The sequence below is a fragment of the Vulpes lagopus genome, chromosome 21 (genome assembly GCF_018345385.1).
Source record: "Vulpes lagopus strain Blue_001 chromosome 21, ASM1834538v1, whole genome shotgun sequence".
Classification (NCBI taxonomy): domain Eukaryota; kingdom Metazoa; phylum Chordata; class Mammalia; order Carnivora; family Canidae; genus Vulpes; species Vulpes lagopus.
The window spans coordinates 25,697,533-25,717,660 of record NC_054844.1 but is presented as its reverse complement, the minus strand read 5'-3'; the positions used below and the strand labels follow the sequence as shown (position 1 = coordinate 25,717,660).

The 20,128-nt window shown below is 40.0% G+C and overlaps 1 protein-coding gene across 3 annotated transcripts; it reads left to right on the top strand.

Moving 5' to 3' along the window:
* The first annotated feature begins 1,027 nt into the window (after positions 1-1,027).
* Positions 1,028-10,890, top strand: MANSC4 (MANSC domain containing 4). Of its 3 annotated transcripts, none has more exons than XM_041736970.1 (4): positions 1,028-2,336; positions 3,635-4,171; positions 6,712-6,846; positions 9,476-10,890. In XM_041736970.1, exons 2-4 carry the CDS (start codon positions 3,943-3,945, stop codon positions 10,144-10,146), a joined length of 1,035 nt encoding a protein of 344 aa, XP_041592904.1. In that variant the 5' UTR covers positions 1,028-2,336; positions 3,635-3,942; the 3' UTR covers positions 10,147-10,890. The 3 variants fall into 3 exon arrangements, with proteins under 3 accessions (XP_041592904.1, XP_041592906.1, XP_041592905.1); XM_041736972.1 differs by having other exon boundaries at positions 1,028-4,171; positions 9,476-9,683; positions 9,833-9,985; XM_041736971.1 differs by lacking the exon at positions 1,028-2,336 and having other exon boundaries at positions 4,040-6,061.
* Positions 10,891-20,128: the final 9,238 nt, after the last annotated feature.

Genomic DNA, 20,128 nt, shown 5'->3' with positions numbered 1-20,128 from the left:
AAAAGAAACCCTGAAAAATATAATTTTACACTAAATTTTTAAAAAATGGTTTCTGGAGGGGCACCTGGGTGGCACAGTCGCTTAAGCACCAAACTGTTGGTTTCAGCTCAAGTAGTGATCTCAGGGTCCTGGGTCAAGTCCTGGTGGGTTCCATGCTCAGTGTGGAGTCAGTTTAATGTTCTGTCTCCCCATCTCTCTCTGCCCCTCCCACCTATGCTCTCTCTTTTTTTAAGATTTTATTTATTTGAGAGAGCACGAGCGGGGGGGGGGGGGGCAGGGAGGCAGGGAGAGGCTGACTGTCCACTGAGCAAGGAACCCCATGCAACACTTGATCCCAGGACCCTGGGATCATGACCTGATCTGAAAGTAGACAGTTAACCAACTGAGCCACCCAGGTGCCCCCCTCTCTCTTTAAATTAAATAAATAAATCTTTAAAAAACAGTTTCTGGAACAGTATCAATCTATTTATGTAAAATTGTATACATGTGTCTATTTCTTATAGAGATGTTTAAAGGATGATAACCAAAGTGTTAAGACTGTAGGACTGTAGTTTTTATTTATTTTTGTAGTTTTCTGTGCAGTTTGGGTTTTTAAAGTGAAATATGTATCAATTTAATACAAAACAAAACATTTTAAGAAAACTGTATTTCTTTTTCTTTTTAACAAACAAAACTATTTTCCTTTCATTAAAGCATATGGGGCAGTTTAAATGAGTTTAAAATAGCACAGTTGTTTAAAAATGGCTCAGGGGCCTCTCTCTCTCTCTCTGTGACTATCATAAATAAATAAAAATTTAAAAAAATTAAAAAAAAAAAAAAAAAAAAAAAAAAGGGATCCCTGGGTGGCGCAGCGGTTTGGCGCCTGCCTTTGGCCCAGGGCGCGATCCTGGAGACCCGGGATCAAATCCCACATCAGGCTCCCGGTGCATGGAGCCTGCTTCTCCCTCCGCCTGTGTCTCTGCCTCTCTCTCTCTCTCTGTGACTATCATAAATAAATAAAAAAAAAAAATTTAAAAAAAAAATTTAAAAAATGGCTCAGGGGCACCTGGGTGGCTCAGTTCATTGAACATCCAACTCTCAGTTTTGGCTCAGGTCAAGATCTCTGGGTAGTGACAGAAGATTGAGCCACCCACCCACCCACCGCCCTTCAAGTCGGGCTCTCCGCTCGGGTGAGAGTCTGTTTTTCCTTTCCCTCTCTCTGCCTCTCCCTTCCCTCTGCCCCGCCCCTTGCACACACGTGTGATCTCTCAAAAAATTAAATCTTTAAAAATATAAATAAAAATGGCTCATATTTAATTCAGATTGAGCATCTTCATGTATTGAAAACTTTTTTTTTTTCCAGTGTCATGTCCATGTTTTTCAAACATCTTAGGAAATCACCTGGGATATTTATAAGAATTCTGGTTCCCGGGGCACCAGGGTGGCTCAGTTGTTGAGCATCTGTCTTTGGCTTAGGTTGTGATCCCTGGCCTGTGTCTCTGCCTCCCTCTCTGTCTCTCTCATAAATAAATAAAATCTTTAAAAAAAAAAAAAATCTGGTTCCCACACTAGAGCAATTGAATCAGGCTCTTGGAAGAGATGAGAGGTTTTTAAGGTAAAAATCCAGTTTTGAACCCCTCTCAAGAGCACCCAGTTGGAAATAAGTACAATATATCACTGCATTGCAATAGTGTAATGGTTCTGAGTATTTGATAAAATTTATACAAAGGCTATAGAGCAATGTTTTACCCACAACTGCTTTCTGGTTTCTGCAACTTCATCTCACATGGACACTTTTTTGAGACTAGATTCTGGGCCACATATCTCAGCCCATTGTGGATTCCTCCCTCTGTCCCTGCAGTCCAGTTTCTATCTCTCCTTTTTAAAATACTTGGCTCCGACTTCCTGGTTTCCAGACTGAATGTTTATGCAATCACACACACACACACACACACACACACACAATGTTCTTAAAATTTTAAAGCATGCTTTTATGTCGGAACTTGGAGATTCTTTAAAATGCAACTTTGATCTTTACTTGAACATCATTTGACAGCAAAAGGATTAAGCAACTGTGGATTGCGCCATTATCCCTGCAGTATACATGAGAACTTCAAGGAATTATATATCACAGGAAAGAAAATGCATTTAATGGGACTGAAAGACATGGAGGTTAGAAGGTTAGAAAGCAGACTATCCGGTTTATGTCCCCAGGGCATGAACTAATCGAAGTATCTATGGAACCTCATGGAGTACAGGGAGTAATCTTTTGTTCCTCACCTGTCTCATGCTTTGCCATTAGGAAACCTCTCTTCCTTTTCCCCTTGGAACAGATAGAACAGTCTGATTATTTGCAGGTAAGCAACTGAAACTTGCTTTCTATGAGAAGTTCAATAGAATAACGTATTTATCATTTTTAGTGTATTTTATGTGGATTACGCAAGGTTAGGAGTTAATCTGTTATAATGTTTGTTTAGGAGAAAGTGAAATGTTTTGTTTTTAAAGTTATTCAGCCTCTTGAATATTTTCTTATTAAGTTATATGTTTCTAAAAATCAAAGGATAAAAAAATAAAAAATAAAAAAAAATAAAAATCAAAGGATATGTGCTAGGCTATTATTACAAAACAGGTAGAGATGAAAAATCAAAGAATATTAACATCTTTGTGTCAAGTAAGTGAATGAATCATTGTGTTAAAGGTATGAAAGAAATCCAGATCACAGGATAGAAAAAGCTTCATCTTTTTTTTTTTTTTGAAATGAGCAATATAGCAGAACTTTATGCGAAAAGCATGATTTTCACTCATGCTTGGTATAAAAATGGATACAAAAAAAGCAAGTTTCATGCTTTGAGCTAATTTGTCATCTTGGACATCATCATGGGATATAGAAACTATAATCTTCATAAAAATGAGAAACCATTTTTGCTGCCTTTAGTATCTTTTCAAATATTTTGGCATTGCAATTGAAATTTTGTTAATGTTTAGAAACTTAAAACCATTTCGTTTCTTAGCAACTATATCTGCTCCAATCAGAGATACTATACCATTATGTATATGCTTCACAAGGAAGTATCCTTTATAACTTGCAAACTTGAATATCAAAAAATAGATTAGATAGCCCCCGTTTTGAACTTCTTCACAATTTTCAGCTGTAATGCTTTTCATTTACGCTTTTTAAAGAAAGATTGTGGCTGGCCTTTTTTAGGGGGAAAATATGCCTGGCTCCCAGAAATGACTAGGATCCACATATCCACATTCAATGTTTTCAAAATCACTGAAAAATTAAAATTTAATTTTTTTTTCATTTTCGGTTTTCATTTACTTTCAAGGTTTTTGTTTTGTTTTGTTAGTAAAAACAAAACATTTAAACCAGTGCACAAACTGGTTTTCTGGTGAACCTGAATACCAGAACTTAAATTCACAGGAAAAAAAAAAAAAAAAAAAGATTGAAAAAAAAAATCTGCAGTCACAGGTTCCTTTAAGACCATACAGCAGTCCCCTTACAAAACCATGTCTTGTTTGTGGTGAAATGGATCCTTACTTTATCTGACGTCAAGTGACTAAATTATTGTTTTCCTCAGAAAGACTCTTGGCTAGGGTTTCCATTTGTCTTTATTTTACTTAGTAAGAGGTGTCTGTGACTATTCACATTCAGTAAGAGAAGAAAAGCAGAAGAGAGAATCCACGTCTTCAAGAGACTAAGGGACAGAGTATCGAAATGGCCTGGAAAATGTTCAAAATTAACGTCAGAAAGTCAAATGTTCACCAAGGGCTCAGCTGGGAAGAAATAAAAGAAAAATCAATATGCAGTCAAAGAATGGCTTCATTTTTCTAGAAGGTGACCCTCCAGGACAGTCCCTTAGCCAACAGCCTCGAAGTTCCAGAAACTGTCCCAAACCCTGATGGTCAGCTCCGGCATCTATCTGGAACTCAGATTTCTTACCCAATCTTTATACCAGGGAAATGCATGTGGCAGTGGTGGCAACGTCCTTGGTACTGCTCCTAAGCATGGCGTGGACCTCAGACTCTCTCTGCTCACCCACCATTTTTTACAGAGACTGTTGGATCCGTCGCTTTCCAGGTCTCTTGATTGACCTGGAGGAGTCTCAGAAGCTGGGAGCTCAGTTCCTGAAATATTACTCTGAAAGCACCGGCCAGAAATGCAGCAGGAGCTGCTGCCTTAGGAAGGATGGTAAGTATTAATGATACGCCGGTGCAAAAATCAGGAGAAACTGGTAAAATGAAGACCTAAGTAAGGAAACCTAGGCAGAGGTTCCAGTGAACGAACAGATGAACAGGACTAGGGAAGATGAGGGAGAGACATGGGGATGGGAGAGAGTGGGAGAGAGATTGAAACTGACTTTACTGTCTGGGTCAGTACGGGCTCAGTTTACAAATCTGGTAATGAATGACCCACAATACCATGAAACCTACAGGTGACAGAAAATCTTCTTTTCTTCACTAAAGTGCTAAATAAAAATATTTCCTCAAGGGTTAACTAAATATTTCCATAGCCCGCAAATACGGCATATATGATTTCAAAAATATAGTAATTTCCTTTCCAATGTTCTTTTGGTGATATTGGTATTTCAAATTTTTGAAATGTGCTTGCTTGTGTTGAGCAAATGTGGGTTGCATTGAACAGGAATTTAGACTGTGATTGATGTTTTTTTGAAAGACATAGGTAGATATATATGGCAAATAGCAAGAAGAAAGAAAAGAAATATATATTTTAAATATTCTGATTTTTTTGTCTGAAATCTAGAATCAGAGTTAAACATCATCCATGTAATATGATTAAGGTTTATAATTAGGAAAACATTCCATTATTGCAGAATTGTCTAGAGACTTCTTTCATTTGTTTTTCATTTTTCCAAGGTTTTAGAGCTACTTGGAAAGAAACAGCAAAAGCAACACAACACTTTAAAATGATTCTCTTGATTCTTCCACACTTTCTTTCCATGGTTTGATATGAACTTATTGCCAGTGCCTCCTATCCAAGTATGCATGTAAGATTTCTGGGATGCAGACTGGAGCTACTGGAGGGTGTAAACTGACCACAGTGTGAGAAGCTGTCCCAGGCTAAGCGCTCAAGAGTAATCAGGCACACAAGGGGGGCAATTGATTTATTAGAGGGAAATCTTTTTGAAAAAGTTTCCAATCCAGATTTTCACCTTAGAGATGCTTCTCATAAGCTGTTCCAGAAGCCTTGAGGGAAGATGGGTGAGGGGGGATACTTTTTGGCATTTTCCCATGGCACCAATTTACCTGACTGTCCACTGCAAGGAAAGTTTGTCCTCTGGACTTCCAGAGGACTATAAGCATCCAGCAGAATTCCATGATTTTAGAGCCTCTGTAGCGTCCAAATTGTGGTTTTCTTCCTCCAGAAGAAAGGGCACAAACACACGTCTCTGTTTTTTAGATGGAAGCCAGAACTTTAAAAAGTCACAGTCCTGCAATAGTTAACCTGTTCAGAGCTGGAACTCTAAAGTGTACACAAAGAGGTACATAAAAAAAAAAATCTTTCAAAACTGTTCTCTACAGCATCAACTGCTTTCTTATACAAAATTTAGATGTCTAAATTTGAATGCTTTTTAGCCTTTTCCCTTGAACCTGACAGCAGTCTTCAGGGAATGCATCTGTAATCTAAAAATGTATGAGTAATATATTATTCGTTGACTTCTGCCCTCTTCTTTATTCTACTGGAAAAGTAAGGAATGCAGAACCATGGGATGTCCCAGAAGTAATGGGGGAGATGCAGCACCCCACAGTTAACCTCACACAGAGGCAGCACAGGTCTGGCCAGCAGCAATTCCACAACAGCTGTAGGCATACTCTGAGGTCTGGTAATTGTATGCTATCCCTCTGTAATCTTGTTTTATTAAAGAAGTTGATACCTTTGGCCAGTGGATATTTCCTAGCACATGGTTCCTACTACACTGAAGCCGGAGGAAAATCTGTTTTGCACTTTACGGAGGACAGATTGAAGACTGGCACTCAACAAATCGGACTTCAGGTTTTCCAGAAATAACATGATACATTTTAAGGAGCAAACTTATTTGGTAAAAGGGAGACAGCATGAGTAAGTGATATACCTCTACCCATTAGAATTCCAAATGTTAACATCCTTGTCAGTAGACTCTCTTCCTCTTTAAGTGACACTGAATAAGCTCTTCATTGGCTGTGCAATTTGCAACATGGGGCTAGTGCTCCCCTACAATCAGGGTCAGGGTAGTGTTCACCTGGCCTGCTGCCTTCCCACCATCTGGGCCTCTCCCAGTAATTGCTGTTTTTGCTTTCCCATTACTGCCTCTTTTGTTACAACATCTGTCACTTTATTTTCGTTATTTCTCTGGTGAACTCCAGTACCTTAGCATTCTGAGAGGGCGCTGCAACTAGAAATCTGATATGTACAAATCCCCAGAGGCTTCTGTAGCTAAATGAACTTTTCACAAACATAAAATACTGGGATTGGAAAATGATTCCATGTAATTCTCTGTGGAATGGAGTATGTGAAAGATTAAAGAAAATCAGTGGATAGTTTCTCTTAAAGAGGCATTTTCCACATTCATAGAAACAGTTACTGTAGTTCATAATGTTCTGTAAAATGTCTGAATATAGCCCTGCAATATACTGCTGTTAATCCAATGTTCTTGAGAGAAATCTAAGTTACTTAGAACTCATCAAGCTGATAGAAATCAAAACCATCTACAGATGCACTTTTCCTTTCAGTTTCCTGTAACGTGGCTGTCTTCTACCATGATCCTATTCATGACAATGTCAACTGCCTCCACATTCACTGCCCAACATTGGAGAGCTGCATATTAGAGCCTGGAACCAGTGCCATTTTATACAACATAACAGAAGGTAATGATTTATGTATTTTGCACATATTTTGAAGAATGTTGGTACTGTTCTAGTAGAGACATAAAAACCTAGAAACTGGCTGACAATAGCCATGTATGAATCCCTGAATCATCATTTTCCAGTGCCTTCTATCTGGAAAAGTTTCGGGCATCCAGGGCAAACAACCAAAAGTATATTTCTGTTAGTTCGGCATGCTCGGCAATGATGAGTTCATTGCAAATGATAACAAATCATATGTGATTGAAGAAGAGCTTAAGCATTATCTTTATTCCAGGAGCCCCCAGAAAAGCCAAAATAGGCATTTCTACTCCAGTGGCTAAAGATGCTACCAGAAATAAAGAAAACGCTTAATGGCAGTTTTGAGGTCAATTGACACTGCATACAAGGATTTGACAAAGATGGATGTCAAAGACAATGAAATACACCTACTAAAGCACATTGCCATACCAATGGTCCCAAGATAACCAGTATACTTTTAGAAAAATACACATTTAAGTGTCCCTTCCCTATGAATGTAAACTCAGGGTGCAAACTGGTAAGTATGAGAGAATGGATTTTTGCCATCAATATACAAACGAGATAAATTTCGTCATTGATTGGTACTTACTGAACACATAATCCTGCAGGCTGTGAGCAGCATTGCAGAAGATGGCAGCCATATCTCTGCCCTCAAGTTACTTACCGTCTAGTTGATATGACAAGTCTCACAATTAGTGTAAAAAGTGTAGGTGAATTTTAAAAATGTGTGATACTGCCTCAAGTACTAAAACTCAAAAGAAGAGGAGACTAAAGAAAGCTAAATTCAGAGGCAGCTTCGTGAGAGAGGCCAGGCAGAGGCAAGATAAGGAGTTCTTTATCACATCATGGGAAGGTATGAAAACAGGTCTGGCTACAAATAGGGCACATTTGGGGTTGCAATGAAAATATGGGTAAGATAGAGTAGGCCAGATTACCAAAGGGCTTTGGATAGAGTAGTGTTTTGTTTTGACTTTGTCACCAATAGAGAACCAGCAAAGGTATTTAATGAGAAAATGCCATCATCAAAGTGATGAGTGTGATGGTCTTTAAGAAAATTATATGCAGGATGCAAATTAGAGTATTTAGTCAGGGAGGCATTAGATCTGGAGTAGGGGACCATAACTCCAACAAAGAGGAGGGATGATTATCAGTACATTGGGAGACAACTGGATAGGACCTTAGTTACTTTTTGGATGAAGGAAAAGAAGTGAGAGGAGTCAAAAATTGTTCCACAGTACAGATATCTTCCAGCATGGGTGATGGAAGATTGATGAGGTTACTGAAAGAGATATAGAAGAGCCAGGCAAAGGATTCTGGCTTTGGGAATGTTCAGTGATGACTTGAGATGTCTAGGCGGGAACCTTCAGTAGAGTATAAGAGAAATGAGACCAGAGACCAAGAAAGAGGAAATAACTGGTGATGTGGATTTCGGTGCCTCTGACGTAGTGGTCAGTTGACGAGGATAAACTTGTATGTGCTGAAGGGGGGAGATGCAGAGAAAATTCAGCAGAAGACAAAGGATGAAAGATTGTGGAAAGCACACAACTGGTTAGGACCAAGAAGAAAACCAGCTAAAGAAAGAAAAAGTGAGAAGCAGGCAGGCTGAGGTAAAGTACCAAGAGAGTCTCTGCTCCGGGGAGTCCTGGGAGGAGAATTTTAAGGAAAGGATGGCACGGGCAGCTCCGGTGGCCCAGTGGTTTAGTGCCACCTTCAGCTTGGGGTGTGATCCTGGAGACCCAGGATCGAGTCCCATGTCGGGCTCCCTGCATGGAGCCTGCTTCTCCCTCTGCCTGTGTCTCTGCCTCTCTCTGTCTGTCATTAATAAATAAAAAAATTTTTTTTTTTTAAAAAAGGAAAGGATGGCAGTATTGGGAATAAAAGTCAAAGCAATGAAACTGATCAGGAAATATGGAAACTACTGATTACCTCAGAAGAATATTCTGACAGAATAGTGAGGATGGAATAAGATGGCAGAAGGTAAACAACAAAGTAAAGAAAGGGATGTTGGTGTGTCTAGAGGGGGAGAGGGAGAGGGAGGGAGATACAGAAACTGATAGGAGAGATGATTGGAAAGCTGTTGAGGTTTTTTTCCCCCTTTATAGATGAAGCAATATTTGCCATGTCTGAAGTCAGAGGGAAAGGAGTTCCTTTACGAGAGAGAAAATACCGAAGACAAAGTCAGGATCCTTAGGGAACAGGAAGGGAGGAGACAGAAGGCTTTGCTCATGATTTTGAATACAGTTACACTTCTCAGGCTCAATTTTTAAAAACTTTGTTTGAAAATGCTCTATATCTCAAACGGTTGTTGGTTTGTTTTTTGTTTTTTGTTTTTTTTCCAGTTCTTGCACTAACTTGGCTATTGTTACCCAAAAACCCTGGCAGACGCAAAGACTCCTCCATGATGTAGCCAAATTTGTTCATAACGGGAAGCGTTGTCAAAAGTTAAGATAAATTCAAATGTTTCTAAGTCTTTAGGAGGAATGTAATAGAACTTGAACTTAAACTTAAGTTCACTAACTCAATGGCAAACGCAAGACTTCTCCAAACTGTGCTTTGAGGTTCTCTCCTTGAAATAAGAAATAAAATGAATGATGCCTTATTTATCTTTCAGGTATAGATCCAGATTTGTTGATTTTTGAACAGTCACCTCCCACATACCTAAATACTCGTTCTTCATCTAGCCCATGGGACAAACTAAGGATTCTAAAAGCTACGAATTTAGATAAACAACAAACCACCATGATAAACCAAATGCTACCGTCAATGGTGCCACCATTAACCACACATCAAGATTTGGTTGTCAACACAAACAATACCAGGTATTCCAAGGAATTAACCACAGGTTCTTGGGCAAGATTCATTTCCCTAAATGACTCCATTACCACAGAGATAAATATGGTGTCACACAGTACTGATTTTATCAACAATCCAGATAACAAGACTGTTTCTCCTTTCTTTGTTCCCATAGACACAAAACTTTTTCATAGGCCTATTCCATCCCGACTCAACAGTAGCAAGCAATTACTAAACAAAACCAAGGGGTCCAACAGCAGAAACCACACATCTGAGAATGAAGACATGACACCTGATGGGACATCTGTGATATCAAAGATATGGCTGGTTCCAGTGGCCCTCTGTACCTCTGTCATCTTTCTTTGCTGTTGTATAATCATCTTGGCATCTGGATGCTGCAGAAAGCAGCAAGGCCAGTATAAACCAGGGCAGAGAAAGTCAGGATCCAGACAAATTAAAAAAATTAACATTCTAAAGGAGAACTTTTAATAGCCAAAATTACAGGGAGATTGTAAGCTTTTAAGAGTATCATTTTTAGTTTTCTATAGGACAAGGGCAGTGTGTAAAAAAAAAAAACTGCACAAGATGTCACTCCTACCAATCTCTGAAAAAGGCCAATGCTTGATAAACTTAACTGCTTTTTTTTTATTACTTCCATTTTCTCGAGCAGTGTACTAAAGATCCAAAATCCTGACCCCTAGTTATTGAGCACTGCAAGAGAGATATGCTTCTATGTGCTGTACATGTCTTCACTCATTGATATAACTTTATGAGTTAGCATACTTTTATTAACCATTATAGTATTATTATATTTTACAGATAAGGAAAATGGGAAGAGAGGCTAAACATCCTGCCTAAAGTCACACAGGTTGTATAGTGAAGCCAGGACTTAATAGGTAATCTGGTTCAAAAGTTCATACTTGAAATCACTATTAGATAAGGCCTCCATTTTCCCAAAAAGCATGGAAAAAAGATACAGAGAGGAAAATACTGTAACATCATTTGTCTGTCAAGGTCAAACTCTTTTAGTGGTTTGGACAGAAGAGCATTATTATTAGAGTTACTAACCTATGTGCAAATGCTTTGTTATAGTTTTAATGTTCAATTGATGAATTCTTCTTAATCCTAAACTATCTTCATTTTTAAAAGCTGACATGCCTTTAAATAACTTTGGTACTGGAATCTGAGTTTTGTGTTGATCTCTGTTGAATAAAGCTTGGGAGTTTTAGTTTACATCCTTCTCTTGTATGCATTCTTTTCCCAGGTGCAAATATTACCTGCAGGTATTTCAGCTCTGTCCCAATCTTACACCAGATCTACACAGCCCCCTCAAAGTGCAGGCACTTTAATTCAAGTCTCCAATGATTTGAAACTTTAGGCCCTTAATCTAATCCTTGAAACCCTTTTGAAATGTGAGAATAGATATTAAAAGATAGCTAATAAGCATGAAGAATAGATAAGAAAAAAATACTATTACAGGAGTAATAAAATAGTACTGTTTTCTCTTATGTTAAGTTATCCAGTGGATTAAGAGGTGTTTCTGTTTCTTTCCCTTGGGGGATGGGGGGGCGCGGAGTCGATTTCTGTAAAGAAATATACAAAATCTCTATCAGTGGAATATTAGCCACAAATGAAAGTCTGAATTAAAAAATTTCATTAATTTATCCTTATTTGCTAGTCATTATAAAATATCATGCCCAGGAGGAGGGGCAAGACGGCGGAAGAGTAGGGTCCCCAAGTCACCTGTCCCCAACAAATTACCTAGATAACCTTCAAATCATCCTGAAAATCTACGAATTTGGCCTGAGATTTAAAGAGAGACCAGCTGAAACGCTACAGTGAGAAGAGTTCGTGCTTCTATCAAGGTAGGAAGACGGGGGAAAAAGAAATAAAGGAACAAAAGGCCTCCAAGGGGGAGGGGCCCCGCGAGGAGCGGGCTGAGGCCGGGGCGAGTGTCCCCAGGACAGGAGAGCCCCATCCCGGAGGAGCAGGAGCTGCACCAACCTTCCCGGGAGGAAAGGGGCCCGCAGGGAGTTGGAGCAGGACCCAGGAGGGCGGGGATGCCCTCGGGCTCCCTGGGACAGTAACAGGCACCTGCGCCCGGGGAGAGTGCGCCGAGCTCCCTAAGGGCTGCAGCGCTCGGCGGGACCCGGAGCAGCTCGGAGGGGCTCGGGCGGCGGCTCCGCGGAGGGGGCTGCGGGGCTCCGGGAACAGCTCAGCGGCGGCGGCTTGGGCAGAAGAAGAAGCTCCGCGCGGAGGGGGCTGCGCGGCTCCGGGAACAGCTCGGCGGGGCTCGGGCGGCGGCTCCGCGGAGGGGGCTGCGGCCGGGAGCGCGAATCCAACAGCGCAGGCCACGGAGCACAGGGCGCCGGGACACAGCCCAGGATCCGGCCTCCCCCGGGACAGGCAGAGGCCGGGAGGGCCCAGGACAGCAAGGACGCTCCTGCCTGGAACTGAGCAGATCAGCGGCCCCGCCCCGGAGCCTCCAGGCCCTGCAGACGGAGAGCCCCGGAGCTACTGCGGGAGCTGACTCGAGGGTCCCAGAGCTGCCCCCGCCACTGGGGCTTCCTCCCGGGGCCTCACGGGGTGAACAACCCCCACTGAGCCCTGCACCAGGCAGGGGCAGAGCAGCTCCCCCAAGTGCTAACACCTGAGAATCAGCACAGCAGGCCCCTCCCCCAGAAGACCAGCTAGACGGACCAGGTCCAAGGGAAGTCAAGGGACTTAAACTACACAGAATCGGAAGATACTCCCCGGTGTTTTTTGTTTTTGTTTTGTTTTGTTTTGTATTTTTTCTTTCTTTCTTTTTGATTTCTGATTGCTTCCCCCACCCTTTTTTTCACCTTTCTTTTTCTTTCTCTTTTTCTTCTTTTTCCCTTTTCTTCTCTTTTTTCTTTTTCTCTTTTCATTCCTTCTCACTCTCTCTTTTTCTCCTTTTCCCAATACAACTTGTTTGTGGCCACTCTGCACTGAGCAAAATGACTAGAAGGAAAATCTCACCTCAAAAGAAAGAATCAGAAACAGTCCTCTCTCCCACAGAGTTACAAAATCTGGATTACAATTCAATGTCAGAAAGCCAATTCAGAAGCACTATTATACAGCTACTGGTGGCTCTAGAAAAAACCATAAAGGACTCAAGAGACTTCATGAATGCAGAATTTAGATCCAATCAGGCAGAAATTAAAAATCAATTAAATGAGATGCAATCCAAGCTAGAAGTCCTAACGACGAGGCTTAACGAGGTGGAAGAACGAGTGAGTGACATAGAGGACAAGTTGATGGCAAAGAGGGAAACTGAGGGAAAAAGAGACAGACAATTAAAAGACCATGAAGACAGATTAAGGGAAATAAACGACATCCTGAGGAAGAAAAACCTACGTTTAATTGGGGTTCCCAAGGGCGCAGAAAGGGACAGAGGGCCAGAATATGTATTTGAACAAATCATAGCTGAAAACTTTCCGAATCTGGGAAGGGAAACAGGCATTCAGATCCAGGAAATAGAGAGATTCCCCCCCCCCCCCTAAAATCAATAAAAACCGTTCAACACCTCGACATTTAATAATGAAGCTTGCAAATTCCAAAGACAAGGAGAAGATCCTTAAAGCAGCAAGAGAAAAAAAGTCCCTGACTTTTATGGGGAGGAATATTAGGGTAACAGCAGACCTCTCCACAGAGACCTGGCAGGCCAAAAAGGGCTGGCAGGATATATTCAGGGTCCTAAATGAGAAGAACATGCAACCAAGAATACTTTATCCAGCAAGGCTCTCATTCAAAATGCAAGGAGAGATAAAGAGCTTCCAAGACAGGCAGGAACTGAAAGAATATGTGACCTCCAAACCAGCTCTGCAAGAAATTTTAAGGGGGACTCTTAAAATTCCCCTTTAAGAAGAAGTTCAGTGGAACAATCCACAAAAACAAGGACTGAATAGATATCATGATGACACTAAACTCATATCTGTCAATAGTAACTCTGAACGTGAACGGGCTTAATGACCCCATCAAAAGGCACAGGGTTTCAGACTGGATAAAAAAGCAGGACCCATCTATTTGCTGTCTACAAGAGACTCATTTTAGACAGAAGGACACCTACAACCTGAAAATAAAAGGTTGGAGAACCATTTACCATTCAAATGGCCCTCAAAAGAAAGCAGGGGTAGCCATCCTCATATCAGATAAATTAAAATTTACCCCGAAGACTATAGTGAGAGATGAAGAGGGACACTATCTCATACTCAAATGATCTATCCAACAAGAGGACTTAACAATCCTCAATATATATGCCCTGAATGTGGGAGCTGCCAAATATTTAAACCAATTAATAACCAAACTGAAGAAATACTTAGATAATAATAAACTTATACTTGGTGACTTCAATCTAGCTCTTTCTACCCTCGATAGGTCTTCTAAGAACAACATCTCCAAAGAAACGAGAGCTTTAAATGATACACTGGACCAGATGGATTTCACAGATATCTACAGAACTTTACATCCAAACTCAACTGAATACACATTCTTCTCAAGTGCACATGGAACTTTCTCCAGAGTAGACCACATACTGGGTCACAAATCGGGTCTGAACCGATACCAAAAGATCGGGATAGTCCCCTGTATATTCTCAGACCATAATGCCTTGAAATTAGAACTTAATCACAACAAGAAGTTTGGAAGGACCACAAACACATGGAGGTTAAGGACCACCCTGATAAAAGATGAAAAGGTCAACCAGGAAATTAAGGAAGAATTAAAAAGATTCATGGAAACTAATGAGAATGAAGATACAACCGTTCAAAATCTTTGGGATGCAGCAAAAGCAATCCTGAGGGGGAAATACATCGCAATACAAGCATCCATTCAAAAACTGGAAAGAACTCAAATACAAAAGCTCACCTTACACATAAAGGAGCTAGAGAAAAAACAGCAGATGGACCCCATGCCCAGGAGAAGAAGAGAGTTAATTAAAATTCGAGCAGAACTAAATGAAATCGAGACCAAAAGAACTGTGGAACAGATCAACAGAACCAGGAGTTGGTTCTTTGAAATAATTAATAAGATAGATAAACCATTAGCCAACCTTATTAAAAAGAAGAGAGAGAAGACTCAAATTAATAAAATCATGAATGAGAAAGGAGAGATCACTACCAACACCAAGGAAATACAAACGATTTTTAAAACATATTATGAACAGCTCTACGCCAATAAATTAGGCAATCTAGAAGAAGTGGACGCATTCCTGGAAAGCCACCAACTACCAAAACTGGAGCAGGAAGAAATAGAAAACCTGAACAGACCAATAACCAGGGAGGAAATTGAAGCAGTCATCAAAAACCTCCCGAGACACAAGAGTCCAGGGCCAGATGGCTTCCCAGGGGAATTCTATCAAACGTTTAAAGAAGAAATCATACCTATTCTACTAAAGCTGTTTGGAAAGATAGAAAGAGATGGAGTACTTCCAAATTCGTTCTATGAGGCCAGCATCACCTTAATTCCGAAACCAGACAAAGACCCCACCAAAAAGGAGAATTACAGACCAATATCCCTGATGAACATGGATGCAAAAATTCTCAACAAGATACTAGCTAGTAGGATCCAACAACACATTAAGAAAATTATTCACCACGACCAAGTAGGATTTATCCCCGGGACACAAGGCTGGTTCAACACTTGTAAAACAATCAATGTGATTTATCATATCAGCAAGAGAAAAACCAAGAACCATATGATCCTCTCATTAGATGCAGAGAAAGCATTTGACAAAATACAGCATCCATTCCTGATCAAAACACTTCAGAGTGTTGGGATAGAGGGAACTTTCCTCGACATCTTAAAAGCCATCTACGAAAAGCCCACAGCAAATATAATTCTCAATGGGGAAGCACTGGGAGCCTTTCCCCTAAGATCAGGAACAAGACAGGGATGTCCACTCTCACCACTGCTCACCAACATAGTACTGGAAGTCCTAGCCTCAGCAATCAGACAACAAAAAGACATTAAAGGCATTCAAATTGGCAAAGAAGAAGTCAAACTCTCCCTCTTCGCCGATGACATGATACTCTACATAGAAAACCCAAAAGCCTCCACCCCCAGATTGCTAGAACTCATACAGCAATTTGGTAGTGTGGCAGGATACAAAATCAATGCCCAGAAATCAGTGGCATTTCTATACACTAACAATGAGACTGAAGAAAGAGAAATTAAGGAGTCAATCCCATTTACAATTGCACCCAAAAGCATAAGATACCTAGGAATAAACCTAACCAAAGAGGTAAAGGATCTATACCCTAAAAACTATAGAACACTTCTGAAAGAAATTGAGGAAGACACAAAGAGATGGAAAAATATTCCATGCTCATGGATTGGCAGAATTAATATTGTGAAAATGTCAATGTTACCCAGGGCAATTTACACGTTTAATGCAACCCCTATCAAAATACCATGGACTTTCTTCAGAGACTTAGAACAAATTATTTTAAGATTTGTGTGGAATCAGAAAAGACCCCAAATAGCCAGGGGAATTTTAAAAAAGAAAACCATAGCAGGGGGCATCACAATGCCAGATTTCAGGTTGTACTACAAAGCTGTGGTCATCAAGACAGTGTGGTACTGGCACAAAAGCAGACACATAGATCAATGGAACAGAATAGAGAATCCAGAAGTGGACCCTGAACTTTATGGTCAACTAATATTCAATAAAGGAGGAAAGACTATCCATTGGAAGAAAGACAGTCTCTTCAATAAATGGTGCTGGGAAAATTGGACATCCACATGCAGAAGAATGAAACTGGACCACTCTCTTTCACCATACACAAAGATATACTCAAAATGGATGAGAGGTCTAAATGTGAGACAAGATTCCATCAAAATCCTAGAGGAGAACACAGGCAACACCGTTTTTGAACTTGGCCACAGTAACCTCTTGCAAGATACATCCATAAAGGCAAAAGAAACAAAAGCAAAAATGACCTATTGGGACTTCATCAAGATAAGAAGCTTTTGCACAGCAAAGGATATAGTCAACAAAACTAAAAGACAACCTACAGAATGGGAGAAGATATTTGCAAATGACATATCAGATAAAGGGCTAGTTTCCAAAATCTATAAAGAACTTCTTAAACTCAACACCAAAGAAACAAACAATCCAATCATGAAATGGGCAAAAGACATGAAGAGAAATCTCACAGAGGAAGACATGGACATGGCCAACAGGCACATGAGAAAATGCTCTGCATCACTTGCCATCAGGGAAATACAAATCAAAACCACAATGAGATACCACCTCACACCAGTGAGAATGGGGAAAATTAACAAGGCAGGAAACAACAAATGTTGGAGAGGATGCGGAGAAAAGGGAACCCTCTTACACTGTTGGTGGGAATGTGAACTGGTGCAGCCACTCTGGAAAACTGTGTGGAGGTTCCTCAAAGAGTTCAAAATAGACCTGCCCTACAACCCAGCAATTGCACTGTTGGGGATTTACCCCAAAGATTCAGATGCAATGAAACGCCGGGACACCTGCACCCCGATGTTTCTAGCAGCAATGTCCACAATAGCCAAACTGTGGAAGGAGCCTCGGTGTCCACAGAAAGATGAATGGATAAAGAAGATGTGGTTTATGTATACAATGGAATATTACTCAGCCATTAGAAACGACAAATACCCACCATTTGCTTCAACGTGGATGGAACTGGAGGGTATTATGCTGAGTGAAATAAGTCAATCAGAGAAGGACAAACAGTGTATGTTCTCATTCATTTGGGGAATATAAATAATAGTGAAAGGGAATATAAAGGAAGGGAGAAGAAATGTGTGGGAAATATCAGGAAGGGAGACAGAACATAAAGACTCCTAACTCTGGGAGACGAACTAGGGGTGGTGGAAGGGGAGGAGGGCAGGGGGTGGGGGGGAATGGGTGACGGGCACTGAGGTGGACACTTTACGGGATGAGCACTGGGTGTTATTCTGTATGTTGGTAAATTGAACACCAATAAAAATTAATTAAAAAAAATATCATGCCCATACTATGTAGGGAGGATATAAAGATTTAAACTATCCTAAAATTATAAGTAAATAATTCAGGAAGCAAGCAGTCTTTAAAAATTATTTGTATATACAATCTTTGAAAAGATTTCTTTAAAATATATACAAGTTGTTTAAAGGTTTCCCAAAAAACTAGGGCTACTAAAATTTTTCCCCCCCTTGGAGTTTCACAGAATTTGCTCATTTCCTAAAATTGATAGTTTTATAGAAATGATCATAATTTGAGAAAACATATTTACCTTTGTAAGAAAATAAACTCATATCCCTTCCCTTCTTCAGCCACTACCTTAGACCATCAGATAAACTGAGTAAATTTATTAGGCTGTAGGTATGACCAGAACAGAGTCAGCCAGGAAGCAAAAACTGCAGGCCTAGAAACCATGTCCTTCCTGGAAACCACAAGGACCAAAAGAGAACTGAATAGAATTTGAAACTTTCCTAAGAAACAATCAAAGATTCTCAAGGCCCAGTCAAAAACCAAGGCCAAGTGTAACCAATTGTTACACTCAGTTGCAAAGTAACCATGATACTGAAATTTGTCCAACACTGTAACTAGCCAGACCTCTTTTAGAAGTCTGTAACTGGCCAATATTATGAAATACTTACCAGTGTTGGGAAGAATCTATGCAACATAAGGACTGAAGTATGCTACAATTAAGGAAATAGATTTGTCCTATTTCTTAGTTGCCTACATGTTCAAGCAACCTCTGAGTTACGTAACTTTAAAGTTTGAAGTCAGCAGTAACTGTATATTAATGCAGCAAATATCCCTTAGATTCAGTATAAGGATAAATGATTATGTTCATTGTTATGTTCATATTGGCTCAATTAATAAAGGACAAAGATCCGACTAATAACAGTGCTGTTTAATCATTGCTAAAATTACAGTAACAGTAACTGCTTTCCATTTGAGGCAGTTCTGTATTAATCTTACAACTGTAAGATTATGCCATTAGGTGTCAATGTTACAGCCTGTCTTCAGGCCAGTTGCCTGGAGATAACCAAACTGCAAAGACTAGAGGGTACAATGCTCTACAAGACACCAAGTATCAGTCTGGAGTGGGGAGATCTGGCTTAAGAATACCTCAAGTTTGACTGATTGACTAGAATGATTCACAGCACTCAAGGAAAGTTGTTATACTCACGGTTATGGTTTATTACAGGGAAAGGATATGGATTAAAATCAGCCAAGGGAAGAAGCATGTAGGAAGAAGTCATACAGGGTTCTCTGTGTTGTGTGTGTCCTCTTCCCCTGGAAGCAAAATGTGCTACTTTTCCTGTACCAGTGTATAATATGCCTAGAGTTTTGCCAACTCGAGAAACCTGCCTGAACTTCAGTGCTCAAAATTTTTATAGAGGCCCTATTACATGGGTATTACAGAGATTACCTGTGTGGTTAATCTCTGCTGCCAGGTGGACTGATCCCAGCTGACTCAATGCCCCTCACTAAATCATTGGTTTTCTGGCATGGCTGAGACTGTCAGGTGTGGCCAGCCCCACTCTAAAATCCATTGTGACTGGCTCTCACCCTAAACAAAGATACTCCTATAAGGTATGACATAAATGACCTTCTAAAAGCTGCAGGCAAAGGTCAAAACCTCTATTTGGGCCAGGTCAAATTCTTTATCACATATCATTACTGCTTTCATCTGCACTGTATTATTACTACAGGACAGATGACCCTAATCAACCACCTCTTTACAGGTTCTCAAATGATCATTTCTCCTCAACCTGTTTTCAAAATGTTTCCTTCTTCAATCCTGTTTCTGCATCTGAATTTCTCTAAACTCCATGAATCTCTAAGAAATATACCATTTCAATATATTTAAAGTATGTTTTAAACTGACCTAAAAGTTGTGTTACCGAACATTGCTTTTCATTTATTATTTTCAAACAGTGGATTACAACTCATCTCTCCTTTTTGCAATTAAGTTCATTTTACTGTCCTCAACAACATAGATTCCTGGCCTTGTTAATAGTATATCATACCTTCATTTCATATAAATCCTTTGGATAATTGTTTTGAAGTTCTTTTTGGCTTTCATTTATGTTTTCTAATTCTGTTAGGCAAAATAAGTATTAGACAAACAACAAACTCAGTAATTCCTCTATTTTAACTTAATCACAACTTTGGAAATGGTAAGAAGTAACAGATATATTTAAAAATACTGAACTGACAGCTAAATTGAATGGAATGTTTCATAGAGTAGTTCTTATTTTATAGTTTACTCCAATTAATTTCTAGGTCCTTTTATTCCTTATCTCTTTTCTGAGCTGTAGAAGCTCAAACTGGGGATCTAGAGAGACCAATACCAGTTAACCTCCATTCCCACTTTTCTGTAAGCTTGGGCTTGAAGAACTGACCCCAGAAAACAGAAAGGAGGATGCTAAACAGAGCTGAAGTAAGCTCAAAAGAGAGGAATGGAACAAACTTTCC